Source organism: Tiliqua scincoides, chromosome 2 (assembly GCF_035046505.1).
Source record: "Tiliqua scincoides isolate rTilSci1 chromosome 2, rTilSci1.hap2, whole genome shotgun sequence".
In the NCBI taxonomy this organism is placed as follows: Eukaryota; Metazoa; Chordata; class Lepidosauria; order Squamata; family Scincidae; genus Tiliqua; species Tiliqua scincoides.
In genome coordinates this window covers 166,858,674-166,874,647 of record NC_089822.1, presented here as the reverse complement: position 1 = coordinate 166,874,647, position 15,974 = coordinate 166,858,674, and the positions used below count along the sequence as shown (strand labels likewise).

The 15,974-nt window shown below is 45.8% G+C and overlaps 1 protein-coding gene across 2 annotated transcripts in view; it reads left to right on the top strand.

Annotated features, from left to right (window-relative positions):
- Nucleotides 1–14,287, top strand: part of STXBP2 (syntaxin binding protein 2) — a 38,071-nt gene extending 23,784 nt beyond the window's left edge. Inside the window, exons 9-19 of one of the 2 annotated variants that reach the window (XM_066613896.1) lie at nt 3,722–3,852; nt 3,954–4,061; nt 5,295–5,352; nt 6,097–6,162; nt 7,706–7,786; nt 7,989–8,127; nt 8,550–8,656; nt 9,064–9,159; nt 10,779–10,864; nt 12,448–12,605; nt 13,428–14,287. In XM_066613896.1, the coding sequence (XP_066469993.1) occupies nt 3,722–3,852; nt 3,954–4,061; nt 5,295–5,352; nt 6,097–6,162; nt 7,706–7,786; nt 7,989–8,127; nt 8,550–8,656; nt 9,064–9,159; nt 10,779–10,864; nt 12,448–12,605; nt 13,428–13,507 (1,110 nt within the window). In that variant the 3' untranslated portion in view covers nt 13,508–14,287. Of the gene's footprint in view, nt 1–3,721; nt 3,853–3,953; nt 4,062–5,294; nt 5,353–6,096; nt 6,163–7,705; nt 7,787–7,988; nt 8,128–8,549; nt 8,657–8,933; nt 8,948–9,063; nt 9,160–10,778; nt 10,865–12,447; nt 12,606–13,427 lie in introns of those variants that run through there. The other variant, XR_010793701.1, reaches the window with a different exon arrangement.
- The last annotated feature ends 1,687 nt before the right edge of the window (nt 14,288–15,974 follow it).

Genomic DNA, 15,974 nt, shown 5'->3' with positions numbered 1-15,974 from the left:
AGAGGCGGAATGAAGAATAATATACAGTTGCCCCTCATCATATGCAAAGGCTATGTTCCAGAGTCAGTGCGGAAAGCTAAAATTGCATATACAGGTGCAACCTATTTATCCACGGATTTTTTATCTATGGATTTGTCTCAACAATGGGGGTGGGTGTGGGGGAACTGAAAGTCGAACACACCTTTGCCTCCTTTGCCCTGTGCTGGTGCCTCGCTCCTTTCAAGGCAGCCCAAAACACTGCAAAAAGGCTCCGCCTGGCACAGACAGGGAAATAGTCCTGGAGCCATGAAAGAGGCTCCCCTTGCCAAGGAACAGTAACATTCCTGGAGCCCCTGAGGCAGCAGAGAAGCTTAAGGGGAGGGCGGAAAACCTCTGTAGCCAGACCACAGAGGTGCAGCAAGGTGGAGTGCTCTCTCTCTCTCTCTCTCTCTCTCTCACTCACTCACTCACTCTCTCACACACACACACACACACACACACACACACGGGCAGGTGCAGTAGCAACAGAGAGGATTGCTTTAAAAAACCCAGGGAGTGTTTCCCAATTCCCCCCCTTCAGACTGAGATGCTGCAGGCTCTCCATGCTCCAGCCTGCCGGGGGGGGGGGGGGAAACAACCCAGCAAGCAAGTCTTCCCAGCAAGCAAAGCATGAGATTTAGGCTACAATCCGATCCACACTTTCCTGGGAGTAAGCCCCATTGACTAGAATGGAACTTACTTCTGAGTAGAAATGCATAGGACTGGACTCTTAAAAGCTCAGCATCCCATCTGTGAAAGAAGTGGGGATAGCTGGCAACGGGGAGGGCTGAGTATGGAGCGGAGGAGGGGGAGGCAAAGGGGAGGGGATTGATAACAGCTGCCTTAGTTTCCTTCCAGCCCCAAGTGTCAGGCTGCAGCGTATTTGCTTAAGTCTGTGGAATTTAGCACAACGTGTTTTTTCCTTAATCACGCCGGGTCAGTTTTGTTCCGGGTCACGGAACAAAACTCATGCATATAAATAGGCTCCACCTGTACTCAAACTTACTTCTTACATCCAGAATATACATACTGTCTCTTTAAAAATTATGAGAGGCAGGCAGGAACTGAAACCAAAGGAGGAGACAACACCTTCATTCTCTGATCTTACATTTGCTCCCAGGCATGTATTTAGTAAGTGGAATAGTGGGCTGAATCATCTACTATATAAACGGCTATTTTTTTCCGTTTGCCAACCGCATGAAGTTGAATTTGCACAAGTCAACTGTACCTAAGATGAGGGGCGACTATATCCTAACACAAGTACCCAGATACAGATAACCCAGATATATGGACCTAGATTCTGGTTATAATGTTACTCAGTTGCAGTACCTCTGTTCACCTCCGGGGGGGGGCAGAGGAGCAGTAAGAAATGTATAGGTAGCATCTTCTAGTGAAGGAATGGAATGTGTGCTGGTTCAAGCTAATTAGCTCCTCTTGTGGGATTTGGGGGGCTTTAAGGTTTTCCCTTTCTGATTGGCTAGCCCAAATACAGGATCAGCCCCTTGGACGCTACTTTAGTTGTGGTCAGGTAGATGGGACTTAGCAGATGTGAGCTGGTGGTTATGCCTGGCTCAGTTCTTTTCTTCAGCTAGTGCCAGCCTCTCTGATGTGCCCAGTACTCATCTAAGCTCAAGCTTTTCTCCTGGATGTGCAGGTTACCAACGTCAAAATGAGGAAGCTGTCCAGGCTGACTCACCCAAGCCAGCATTCGCCGCAGGATTTCCAAATTGCATGGGTGGGCATGGGAAGGATTTGTGATTCACCCCTGATGATGCCATAGTATGTTCCCATAATGCAACACAGACCCCTTCCCTGCCCCCTAGGGCAGGGGTCTCAAACTCGTTTCATGCAGCGGGCTGAATAGCATTTGACACCTGCTAAGGGCTGGAAATGATGAGGCAAGAAGTTATGTCATAACCAGAAATGCTTTTTTTTCCACTTAGGAACACATTAGCTGAAAATGGCAAAAAAGGAAATACACAAATCTTGATCATATTTCAAGATATAGGAGAGCCCAATTATTATGCAGACTGCCCTTTCAGCAATGACACCACAGCACTACTCAGCAGCTGAGAGCCCGAGGGCCATTTAAAAACCTTCCGTGGGCCACATCTGGCCGCCAGGCCTTATGTTTGACACCCCTGCCGTAGGATATGCTACAAGCACTCATGTGGGCAGGAGGAATCACTGTTTAACACTGGCCATGTTAAGAAACAGTTATTCTCCTGCAGACAAGAGATGCAAGGAGAGGTGCTTCCTAAGATTTTGCTTCCTCTCTCATGGGTTACTCTGAGAAGACAATGAGAGTAACCTTGATTTTGGAAAATATGCAACTCCTTCACTAGCAGAAATTCCTCTTCAAAAACAGTAATATCTGGCAGATATGTTATACAATCAGTGTTTGAATTGTGGGGGCAGGAAGGTTGAGGGCCCTTAATGAAATCCACAAGCCCTGTCCTTAATTACTATCCATTTTAGCCAAATCAAGGCCCCAGATACGGTACACCTTTTAAGGACAGTATGGGCGCAATCCTGACCCCTTATGTCAGTGCTGTCCAACACTGGCATAGCAGTGCCAATGGGACATGTGCTGCATCCTGCAGTTGGATGTCGCTCATGGAACACTCCTCAAAGTAAGGGAATGTTTGTTCCCTTACCTCAGAGCTGCATTGCTCTTATGTCAGTGGTGGAAAGCACTGACATAAGGGGTTAGGATTGCGCCCTATGTCTCACAAAAGCGGGCCACACTCCCTCTAGTCTTCTGTAATTTATGCAAGGGACTTGGGCCATACACAGCAAATAGGGACACAGCCAAAGACCTGGCCACATCAGAGGGACCAGAAATGCCCCCATTTTCTGTCTCAGATCTGCTGAATTTACCTCAGTTGTGAGCTGAGCCTAGGATTTTTTTACTGCCACCTGCTGGCTGAAGGGAGCAGTTTTGCACAGATGTGCAAAGAGCCATTTCTTTGCTCATTCTGGCAAGCTTTGAGCATAGTTGGGATGTGAGGCTCAGTACTATGAACAAGAGCAGTAACTGGGTGAGGGGGCTAGTCTCCCCTGTTCTCAACCTGCTGGTGTTACAGAAAAAATCTTTTCATGAACTGACCATTAAATAGCTATCTCTGTCAAAGCAAGTCCAAAAGGTCTTTTGTAAAATGGCACCACCCCAGAGAACACACAGTCTCGTCTATGGCTCACAGGAGCCTGTTGTTTGTTTTCCTCTGAAACTTGTGCAGTGCAGCATGTCTGAGTCACTGAGCCATCTCTGCCCTAATGGGATTGTGGTCTGTCAACTGGGAAGGGATTTTGTGCATTTGAATAATTGCATTTCTGATTGTGCCCCCTGACCCGAGCATACTAGAGAGGTTGCACGCAACTGCCAGCTAATGCAGCAGGCCAGATCGGAAGAGAGGAGAAGGAAGAGGGGCCTGGGGGACTGGAGCGTGCCACCCTTCTGTTGATGTTTGATTCCTCGAGTGCTGCTGGTGCTAACTCGGTTTTGTGCAGTAGTGCTTGTAGTGATGGTTCATGTGGGTTTCTTAAGAAGACTGCAGTGTATGTGGTGTGGGTAGGATTCACAAGATGCCAGGGATTACTTAGCATGGGGAAGCAACAGCACTTTCAATGCACAACCTTGTAAGGAAAGGCTAATGTTTATCCTTCCCCCCCCCCCCCCGTCTTCTTGTCTCACTACCCTCAGGGCCCTGACAAATCTCGCTCTCAGCTTCTGATAGTGGACCGGGGCTATGACCTGGTGTCCCCGCTTCTGCATGAGCTCACCTTCCAGGCTATGGCCTATGACCTGCTCAACATTGAGAACGACACTTATAGGTGAGGGAAGGGGAAGAGAGACTCATTATATGCAGAAGGGTGCTGCCTCCCCACTGAGATGGCAGGTAACATTTAGTTCTTGCCCTTCCTCACTTTCCCAGATATGAATCTACTGGCATCAGTGACTCACGGGAAAAAGTTGTACTGCTGGATGAGGACGATGACCTGTGGGTGCACCTACGCCACATGCACATTGCCGATGTGTCCAAGTGAGAGCCTGCCCTCCTACGTTTCCCCCAACCTTCCGGTTTCCTTGATATGTCTGAATTGGCCTTTATTGTATTGATAGGTGTCCCTGGCAAGTGAGAGTGAGTTGCAGCAAGTGTTTGTAACTTAGCAGAGAGAGGAAGTAACTGCAAACAACATGGCCTTGTTGGCATCCCTTCAGTTGCTGGAAGCCTCTCACCCTTCCAGGCTGCATGGAGCACTGTTCTCTAGTGCAAGGGCTTATGGTTTCATCTTGGTTGAGTTAGTGCCTTCTGTTAGGCCAGGGGTGTCCAAACCTTTTGGCAGGAGGGCCACATCATCTCTCTGATACAATATCGGGGGCCGGGGGAAAAAAGAATTAAGTTATATTTCAAATTCAAATAAATTTACGTAAATGAATATATTAGAGATGGAATTTATATGAATGAATGAAGGTCTTGCAATAGCTCAAGGCCTATAAAAGGCCTTGCACAGAGCAAGGGCAGCCTTTTCTTTGCTGCTGCTGCTGCATCACAGATGTGAAACAGCAAGCAGTGGAGGGAGCCTCGTCCCACAGCTCGCATGAGAGGTCAAATAGTTGGCCATCATGCTGAAAGTAGTTGCATCAGACAAGCGCAGGCTCCAGCAAGTCTCTGGAAGGCCAGAGGCTCATTGGAGACTGGGGGCTCCCTGAGGGCTGGATTGGGAGTTATCAAGGGCCGCAAGTGGCCCCAGGGCCAGGGTTTGGGCACCCCTGTGTTAGGCCCTAGCTCTCCAGATAATAATAACTAATAATAACTAGGTATTTATATACCGCCTTTCTGGTCATCGGATTACTCCTTACTTTATTCAAGGCGGTTTACATAGGCAGGTGTTTCTAAATCCCTCAAGGGGATTTTTGCAATCATAGAGGTTCTCTCTTTCAAGAACCAACAACATTTCAAAATGGATCTTCCTGGTTTGGTCTCACTTCTGGCCTCCAGTTCTCCCACGCAGGCTGACAGCAGCTCCATATCTCACGTGGAGGCAGCCAAGACGCTTCTTGCTCACACCAAGAGCAGGTGGAATCACTTAGCTCGGCCTGTCAGCTGCTTCAAGGTCTCACCATTCTCAGCCGTTCAGGGAGCTGCCGGTGTCGTCGCACTGGCGACCTTGTGATGTTATCTTCAGGCTAATGGAGGCTCTACCCTCTAGACCAGACCTCCTGCCCAGATGGTGGTCTTCAGAGCTGACCTTGATGTGACTTCCTTTCACAGGAAAGTGACTGAGCTCCTGCGTACCTTCTGTGAGAGCAAGAGACTTACCACTGACAAGGTGAGGTTGCAAGACCTATCTTTTCCTTATAATTCATTCTTACTGTGTGAAATTCAGGGTAGCTTATGTGTGTTTCCTGGGCAGTGTCCCATCCAGGCAGCTTACAGAAGCAAATCAACTTAGCTCAAGCAGTAGAATTGTGCTGTGTGCCTTCAGGCTACTCTGGCTTTTCAGGGTAGGTGAGAGGAATGAGCTTTCCCAAAGCAGCAACACTTATTTGCTTTCGGAGGCAAGGAACTTAAGCAGGAGAGGGAGGTGGGAACATTGGAAGGGGGGGACTGCTAAGGGAGAAGGAATAGAAGTGAAAGACTGGGAAGGAGAGCCTCTAGGCAGGGCAGGAAAAAACTTCCCTACAATAGAAGCCTTTAATCAAAAGGGTTAGGCAGGGCAAAAAAGAGACAACCATCAGCATAAGAAGCAAATGAGTTGCTGTTGATCATGAAAGCAAGCATGCTATAGGGGCAACTGGCTCAGCACTGTGAGGTGGTGTTTCCATTCCTTGGAACCTCTGTGCATTCAGTTTCATGTCACATCTTAGCATTTTTGGCTACTTTGTTGACTTTGAACTTCAGCAGCTAGGATTGTGGGTAGAATTTTGCAGCCTTCATATCTTTAGGCAAGAGATGAAGGTGTATAGAGCAATTCCTTTTAGTCTAAATTTCCAACACCACTTGTTTGTGGCATTTGCCTTTTGAGTCAGGTATCTTCTGCTTATTGATTTCTCTGTTTCTGTTTGCACCCCAGGCCAATATCAAGGACCTATCTCAGATCCTGAAGAAGATGCCCCAGTATCAGAAAGAACTTCACAAGGTAAAGTTGCAAGGAGGTGTGACTGCTTGTCCTTTGGGAGCTGTGTGTGGAAGCACAGGCTCTAGAGGCCGATTGAGCCTAGAAGTGGGGAGTACTCCATGTTGCTGTACAGTATGGTCTTCAGAGTATGCTGGCTAATAAGAGCCTTTTATTTATTTTCAGTCTTCATATACTGCTTCTTAGATTTCTAAAAAACCTCATAAAGCAGTTTACATAAGAACAATTAAATACTGTTAATAATAAATCAGTCATGAATAATGATGATAAAGCCAAGCAGCAACAAATTTTTGCAGCCTCACCATCATTCCAACCCCAGCGGCATGTTTTTTCCCTAGGCACTTGGCAGCTAATCCTGCAGGGCCTCCAGTCCCATGTGCCTTTCTTTGCGTGGTTGCATCAGTATGCATCAGCTGAATGGTTTTCTGGTTAGAAGTGGAGCCAGTGCTGTTTCATGCAGGCAGCCCTCCTTTTCTTGTACAAGCGCTAATCTGCTATATACTTTGGGGGCTATATACTGCATAATTGCATGCAAGAGCAGAAGCCTCAGATAATTTTATATGGGTACAGAATCCAGCAACTAGAGAATCTTTCTTTCTTTCAGAGGCCAAGCTTTTTGCTTTCATGGCTGTGTTGATAGGCTTCAGTGAATGTAGTCAGTGTCTGTTGAATTTTCCAAAGGCATAAAAGAAGCTCAGAAGGATTTTCAGAGACTGAGACCTCATTTCCCTGTATTGTTCTTTGCCTCCAGCTCTGACAAATGAATAAATTATGCAAAATAAGCTAATATAAGCAACCTTAATGGATTTGCATCACTTGCATTGATTGGTGCAGACTTTTTTTTTTTAATTTCTGGAGCAACATCAGCATGCATTGGTGCTTTGTAATAGAAAAGAAGGCAGGTCCTTGCCCCAAGGGGCTCCTAAGCTAGAGCAATGGAGAGAAAGGAAGTGATGGCAGCATAAACGGGGAAGAATGAAATCATTTCATGGTACACATAGTCTTAGTTGCAAGTACAGAGAAGGAACTAAGAAATGGTGCCAACAGCTTCACAAAAAAGGAGGATGTAAGAGGTACTCTTGCAGGTACTCTGGAAAAGAACAGGCATAAGGGGCTGCCAAAGGGCTGGAGCCATTTGAGGAAATTGGATCTTTGAGCAGCTGAGGGTAAAGGGAACCAGAGGAGCAAAGGTCACAGGCAGGAGTGTAGTGGGATTCAACAGCAAAGGTAAGGACCAAGAAGTTGTGCTGGACTCAGAAGTAGGCAGGACATTAGTTTAGGTATCTACAGAAGGGCGTGATGCAATCAGAGCAAAAAGACGGTGACAGGATACTGGATGAAGGTCTTTGACTAGAGTGTACAGCCTTGACCTAAGTACCTGTGCCTCCTATGGGGTGTTCCTCAGAGTGCTGCCTTCCCTTTACTCAACCCCAGAAAGGGCTGCTTGATCATTGGAGTCACACTCAGAGGGAAGGAGTTCAAGTAGCCTATATAACTGTCTGATAAGCAAAGCCCTGTTAATTACCCTTCTTCTCTTATCCTGTAGTATTCCACGCATCTGCACTTGGCAGAGGACTGTATGAATCACTTCAAGGGCACTGTGGAAAAATTGTGTGGTGTGGAGCAGGTGAGCACTTTGGAGAGTTTCCTTGGAGGCGAGAGTGATAGCCAAAGTCTGGGAAACCACAGAGCCCCTGCTTGGGTCAGGCATATGTACTGTGGTACAACCCACTCTTTGTCAGTTAAATTATGCTGTTATCTGGAGTTGTGATGGTGGCTCTTGGAGAGCACCCAAGCAGAATTCTGGGTGTTTGTGGTTCTTTCCCCAGGACCTAGCCACAGGCTCGGATGTTGAAGGGGAGAAAGTCAAAAACCCCATGAAGACTATTGTCCCAACTGTCCTGGATCCTAATGTGGAAGCGTTTGATAAGATTCGCATCATCCTCCTCTGCATCTTCCTCCAGAACGGTACTGCTTATCTGCTTTCTCACCTTCCATCAGCTGTAGGAGCTGGGGTGAAGGTCCAATCCAAGGTGGAAAAGAAGAGTAGAGTTCTCTTCCTTCTCCACTCTCCTCGCCCACCTCCTTCCATCAGCCACCCATCTCCTTCCTCCTCCGACTTCTTCCTGACTTGAGTTCCTCAAGTTGGAGACTGTGATAGTAAAGCTTACGTGCGTGCTGGCTTTTTTAAGTCATTGCAGCCTGTCATTATAGCTCTCTACCCTCACCCATTCCCAAATGTTTGTCACACTTTGTGTGTTCATGTGCTGCACGTTTGTAGGTGGGCATGTATACCTGTTTGGGGAGGGGGAAGTAGCAGATACCCCCATTGATCCAGGGTCAGATACAAAGTCCTTGATTGCCACTCTTTCTGCACTCTTTTGGCATAGGCATCAATGAGGAGAACCTTACCAAGCTCATCCAGCACGCCAACATACAGCAGGAGAGAGAGACCCTCTACAATATGCACTGCCTGGGTGCAGCTATCATGCCAGAGGTACGTCATCCCCATGCTTTGTCATAGCCCCAGTGTGCTGGTAGTTTTGCTTACACTGTTTTATTGCTGGATCTAAGTCTGTGACTATCACCAGTGCAGTCTGAGGGTCATGGCAGTTCTTGGGAGTGATGAGAAGGAGCAACTTCTGGATTTCCTGTTGAAAGTGGCTCTCCTGAGGAAGAGAGAGCTGTGCGTGTGTCTTTCTCTCTCACGCTGTGCTCAATCTATTCTGTGTTCTTTCTCCTTTGCTTCTTACCTGTCTATTTGGCATGATCAGCTGGAGCCAATTAGGTAAGCCACCACATTTCCCTTCATACTTTGACAGTCCTGTCCTGAATCCTTTTCTCTTCCCCTTTCCCTGACTTTATTTAGTACTCCTCACTCTTTACTGGTTTCTCTTCTTGTAGGATTCTAGTGGGCAACTGAAACCTGTGAGGAAAGTGCGACTGGAGTCTACCTACCAGCTCTCCCGTTGGAGCCCTGTTATTAAGGATGTCATGGAGGTACACAGAGGGCAACCAAGAGAAGGGGGTCAGTAAAGATAGGGAGTGCTGTCCCTTGCATCACCTGCTGCAGAAGACCTCGGTGACTTACTGCAGGAGAGCATGGAGATGCACTGTAGCTCAGTAGTCCAGCACAAGCATTGCATGCAGAAGCTTCCAGGTTCAGTCCCTGGCATCTCCAGCTCTAGGGCTGAGAAGGACACCTCTTGGTAACTAGCCAAACCAATGGCCTGACTCAGAAGGCAACTTCATAAGTTCGTCTGCTTCTGGAGGTTGGATGGTTGTCTGAGAGGGGCCCCTCCAAGCTGTCCAAAACATGAGTAAGCAAGTGACACAGGGAGAGAGCTATCGGGCAGCACCATACCAGGATTCTGATGGCCACCCTGTTCAGCGTGAATGGCCTACATGAGGTTGGGTTTGTTTTTGCTCTGGACTCTTCTTTGCATGCTGTCTGTGTTGGTGGCAGCAGGCAGCATGTGTTCACTGATGCCCAAAGAGAGAAGAAGCATGAAAAGGGAGCTGCAGATTGGAGGCTTTTATGGGCCAGATTTGGGCTGCAGGCTTTTCTTTGCCCACTTCTGTGATCCTGTTTAACCAAGTGCAATGACTCTTTTTATAAAAAAAATTTGGTGCAGGCTGCCCTTGCTGGCTATGTATGTTGGTAATGCTCTTTTGTGGATTTTGGGACAGTCAGTTGACCCACTTCTATCCAATAGTTAATCCAATCAAAGGAGCCATCCACCTCCACAATCAATTCCCATGTAGTTTTGTGAGATGGACTTCTCAAAGCATTAAGCTCCCACTGTAAAAAGTCAACAAAGGATTAAATTGCAAGTTGCTATTAGGATGCATTACCATGCTGTAGTTCAGTGAAGGCCTGTTGTACAACCAGCCTGCATCCCACTGAGCAGAGAGTTGCCTAGCAGTGTATTGGGTGAGAACAGGGTTCAGATATGAGCAGTGTTTGGAGGGTGGCCAGAGGCTCTGACTGTACTTTCACCCCAGAGGAATCTTGAAAGAACCACCCAAGGATCTTGGAGTAGCCAATGAGTTTGTCCTCACTCTGGAAAATTTGGGTGAATCAACATTGCCAGTTCAGAATAGCTTTCATTATTTACCACTTGTCTCTTTCTGTGCTGTCAGACCAGCTCCTCTGTGCTGTTTACTGAAGGTGTGGGAACTTCCCTGGTGGAATCCACCCTTGAATGTTTCTCTGGAGACTGCTGACTGGCTTACCTTATTCCTTGGTCTTTTGGAGGCTGTGATGAGCCATGCAGCTTATTTATCCCCAGCAGAGCAAGAGGAAAGGAAACTGATTCTTCCCTACCCCCGTTTGTTCATTTTTCTGTTGTGTAGCTTATGTAGAACATTTATAGATCACTTTTTTCAAATCAGAAGTCCTCAAAGCAGTTTATACAGCAGAGAGAATAAGAAGATGGTTTCCTGCTTGTAATCTGAAAAGAAACACAAGGGGAACACCAGCAATTGGTCACCGGGGGCGCTGTGCTGGGATAAATAGGGACAGTTGCTGTCCCTATGCTATATATAAGAGAGCCTTTTGAGAATGCCTCTTTGAATAATTAGCAAGGGTTTCCACAGGATTTCATGTGTCTCCACAGGATGCCATTGAGGACAAACTTGATAAGAAGCTGTGGCCCTATGTGTCTTGCGCAGCCCCAGGTCCCTGCTCCCAGGCTGCCGTCAGGTGAGTGAAAGTGGCAACATGTGTGAAACAGACTCTCTCTTTCTTTGCCTTAGAGTGGCTAGGGGTGGGAGCTTGCATCTACATTCTGTTGTTTGTTTCAAATCCCCTTTTTGGGAGGGGGGTACAGAAAGAAGGATCCAGATGACCAGCATTGTATAACATGCAGGTTGTTTTGGAACCAAGGTTCATAGTAAATCTAAAGTAAGGCAGAAGTGAGCAAGAAGCAACCTAGGGCCCAATCCTATCCAGTTTTCCAGTGCCAGTGTAGCCGTGCCAATGGGTGTGCACTGCATCCTGCAGTGGGGAGGCAGTCACAGAAGTCTCCTCAAGGTATTGGAACATTTGTTTTCTTATCTAGGGGATGCATTGCAGTTGGATAGGTTTGGTCTCCGGTCCTCTATCACTTTTGTGAAACAGTTTACCCTTTGAAGCCTTGTGGGAGAGCACAGCCATGTCTCTTCCAGTCTCTTCCAAGTGTGCACATTAAAAATGGTTGTCCTGTCATGAGATGCTGCAGAGTCTGCAATGGAGCTGACAGTGTTTGAGGCACTGGGGAAAGCAGTCATGGTGAAATCCAGAATCCTTGGGCAATATGCATGAAGAAGTTAGAGAAACAGATAATGTCTCTGAAGCATAACAGTGTACAGTAAGGTTGGGTGCTGGTGGTTGTTAGATTATTAGTACAATTTTTAAGAATATTTATGTATTGCTTTTCAAAAAAGGAAGGAAATTCACAAAGTGGTTTACAGAGCTAAATAAACCCCAAAGCTATCTCAGTCTAAAAAAGATACATAAGAAACGCCAGCAAACAGCCATGAGAAAAGTTGTGCTGTCCCTGCTGAAAACAAGACAAGCACCACTTTTAAAAGTTCCTCATTGCCCAGTTAGCAGGAGGTAGATGAATGGCTCTCATTCTGTTTTGTGGGTTTGGTCACATCCAACCTCACTGCTGTCATGTACACGCGACTCTTGATTTGCGTGCATAATGTATTCACATGAATCATTGCAATAATTGGGCTACTGTGTTTTTGAACTAGCTGTAGCTTCCACACAGTCATCAAGGACAGCCCTGTTCAGAATGCATTACAGTGCTCTAGCGTGGATGTTACTATGCCATAGATAACTTTAGCCAGCTCATCTCTTTTTTGGAAGGGGTGCAGCTGGCACACCAACCAAAGCTGCTAAAGGGCACTACAAGATACAACCTGAGCAACCAGTAGCAAAGTTGAATCTAGCAGGCTATGGACCTTATCCTTACTGCGTAGTGTAATTCCATCCAGGGGAGGCTGAAAACATGAGTTCAGAATAATAAAACTGTTGCTTGACCCCAACTGCCCTACCGTGGTGGCTACCAAAGGGGTTCCTTTTTACACTTAAGCCTTGTACTAGTACTATATTTAAAGTTCTCCATATACAGTTTTCTAGGAAGAATGTGTTACTTGTTCTTAGGCCTGAATGTGGGAAGTCTGTCTGGCTGGGAACAACAGACCCAGCATGGATAGCAATGCTAAGTACAGGCAGCCTAGAAAAAATCAGATCCCTTGATGTTGTCTCCAGTGCTCAAATGCATCTTTTTCCCACAGTGCCCGCTTTGGCCATTGGCACAAGACCAAAACAGCAACGGAGTATCGGACAGGACCCCGCCTCATCCTGTATGTACTGGGGGGCGTTACCATGTCAGAGATGAGGTCTGCCTATGAGGTCACAGAAGCCACTGATGGGAAGTGGGAGGTGCTAATTGGTAAGTGAGCTGGTGTGGGAAGACTAAGGTATAGCCAACTCTTTGGAGTAGGAACCATTAGAAGAATAAATGGTGTGAGCAATGCCAATTGGAGGAGGAAGGGATATATAACAATATGGATTACTTAATGGCATGTCTTAGAGAGGAACAATCACCTGAGTTGAGGGGTCAAAAAGGCAAGGCTCCAGAGGCAGAAAATGAATTCAGGTGGAGTTGTCTGGAATTAGACAATGCATACCTTCTCATCATACCTGTGAGGATGCAGCGCTTCTACAAAGTGAACTTCATGGCCTGAGGCAATATTATTGCTGGGGGATGGGACAGAAAGCTAACCGAGTGTATGTAGCCAGGTTTAAAATGTCTGTAATTTTTGGTCAACCTATGTTGATATATCAACTTTCTGAATACAGCTTTGCTGGCTATCACTAGGTCCCTTGTTTTGTCCGGGGTCTCTTAGGTTAAATTCTCCTCCAAACTATCTTAGAGCTCATCTGAGAATCTTGTTTACTGGATCCATCTGTAAGTTTTGGCTGCAGGAACTGGTTTACACAGATGGACGCTTTAGAGAGATGAGCATTTCTCAGTGGGAAACCCAACATGTGGGAACTAACTAGTGACTGGCAACTTGAGTACCAAGGGTGGGGTGCAGTGTTTTGCCTGCGGGACCATGATTGGATAGCCAGTGTGACCTGTTGCAGAACTTCAGTATAGCACGTTCTTGGTTGTGATTGTTAAGGGGTGGGAGAGAGATTGCTGTTCTGTGTGTGGGTTATGTTGGGCTTGCCAACTTCTGGTAACTCTGCCACCTTTTCTCCTGTACAGGCTCATCCCACATCTTGACTCCCAAGCAGTTCCTGGAAGATGTGCGCAATCTGACTGAGCAGACTCCAGTGAAGTCCTAAGACAACTCCTGACCCCAAAGAGACTTGCTGACAGCAGCTCTATTTATCAGCTCAGATTAAGTTTTTCTCCACACAATGTTGCCTTTCACGCACCTGTCTGCTTCAGTCCTGTTAAAACAGGCCATTCCTTCAGCCTGGTCATTCCTTCTGCCGGCTTTCATGACTGAGCCTGACATCAGAGGACCTGGTCTGATGCCCAGACTGAAGACAGGAGTTCAACCACCTGTTTCAAGTTCCTTGTCTCTTACTGCGATGAGGTTTCTGGTTGCACTTTATTCTCTCCTTTTTTTCTTCTCTCCTCTCCAAATCAGGGAGAAGAGTGGGAGCTGCATAACTGATGCCTAAGCATCCCCTTCTTTCCCCTTTGCCTGTACAGTTATTTGCTTCCTTAGGTGAGATTTTGAGAGAAAAACTTCCTTGACCCCTTCATATATGTATTTGCAGATATCTGGGCTCGGCTAAGGTCTGCATTCTCTCTCCACCCACTGAATGAACAGACTTTTGGGGTGGTTTTTGTCTTTGTTTTTTTTTTTTAGTTGGTTGAGGAACAGATCCAGGATCATTCACCCAACATTCTTTTCTGGGAAAATGTGGAACAGTGGCCATCACTAGGACACCTGCCATAGTGGGCCTTGCAGTTGTGCTAACAACTGTACAATTATGTTGTATTGCTACATTTAAAAAGAGCACTGAGTACTATATGGTATGTTCTTTTGCATTGGAAGAGTTATATATGCTAAAAAATTTCAGAGCCTGTAAAATAAAACATAAAAATTTTAAGATTGTGCAGACTATCTGTTGTGTAAATCAGATTTGAACTATAGTACTTGGGCAGTGATAAAACTCAAGTTGACAGGCAAGATGAAGTATTCCAAGGCAACACTTGAGCCTTACACAGACACATGTAATAATAGGAGAAATGTCATGTTTTACTTTTACTTTCTGAAGTGGACTATACCACTTCAGACAAGGCATCTATCCACTAGACACCTCTGCCTATGGAAAATTGTCATGTGAGAGAAAAGTGTTCTAATCTAACCCTTCTGCCTGTTATGCTATCTTCTAATGGGGGAAGCTGCCAAATATCTAATTTACTATTAGATACTCTTCTACTATTTCTTATACAATTTGTTTAATATGTTCAAGCTGGGTGTGCTTGACACCTTAGAATTATTCATTCCAATGCTGTAAATGGGCTTTTGAAGCAGCAGGTTGGTGCATTCCCTCATGCTGCCTCAATTGAGGAAGCATAATTTTGTTTACAAATATGATGCTCCAGATGGTGTCGCTTATGTATAGCCTTGGCACAGTCAACAATTAAATCTCAATAACAAAATCCCAATTTGCCACTCCCAGGATTTGGGGCCAAACTACATTTAAAGCCCCCTGCAAGGAATACACCTGTCTTTGTTCCAAGCTTCAAGTTGACTCAATCCTGCCGCTATTTATTGAAGAAAAACTCTAAAGGCTTTAGGGTTAATGTTGCCATTAACATGGTCCTGAATGTTTGAACAATCACTTTTATAGCCTTCTCCAAAACTGTATCTTAAAATCTGTAACAGATGCAGTTTCCCAGGCACAACAAAAATTTGTACTGCACACAAACACTTAACCTAGGCAATTTCTTAAAAAGAATGATCTCACAGCAGTCCCTACACATCAGAATCATGTTTTGAAATCCTTTCCAAGAAAATTCTTTTGCAAAGGTGCTTGAGATGGGTGTAAATTGTGAAGTGGCTTGTTAATTTAATTTGGAAATCCCTGTATGTTGGAGTTCTCTGTTCACCTGATTTTGACAGTGTTGAGCTGAAAATAGCCATTTTAAGAAATATGCAATGTGGGTACACACTGTTGTCAAACATTGCAAGTGACTTTGTTTCTCTGGGATACATAGGCATAGCTGCTACTGGTGTGTGGTGGTAGCCCATGCTGAAGCAGTACTCTGCTTTTACAAGGGAGGAAATTATTTGGGATTTAAAATACCATAGTTCACAAGTTCACATGGCCTTGTTCTATTCATTTTCCTCCTCCCTTCGGCAGGATGAGTGGTGCAAACCAAACCATTTTGTTTTGCCATTGTTACAGGTTGGAAAGGCTCTTCAAGATGAAGTTTCTGAAACCTATGATGAGAGGTGTTTGAGGCTCTCTTCAAGCTTTATGCAGCAAACTTGATTGCGGCATATAGACCAGAATTACACTACTGTTTTCCCCTTTTGGGGTATTTAAATACCACTGTTTAGGCAGCTGAAGATGCGGATATGCAATCAACATTTGCTTGTTTGCAGCAGGAAAGAGTTTAGATGCAGCAATCATATTATTATTATACTTTATTTTTACCCCGCCTTTCTCCCTGAAGGGACTCAAGGCAGCTACTTGAGATCATACTTGATCTGCAAATTGTAGAGCCAGTCTGGGAAATAGTGTTCAACCTGTCCTTGATGGCATTATGCTCCTCTTTTAAAGATCA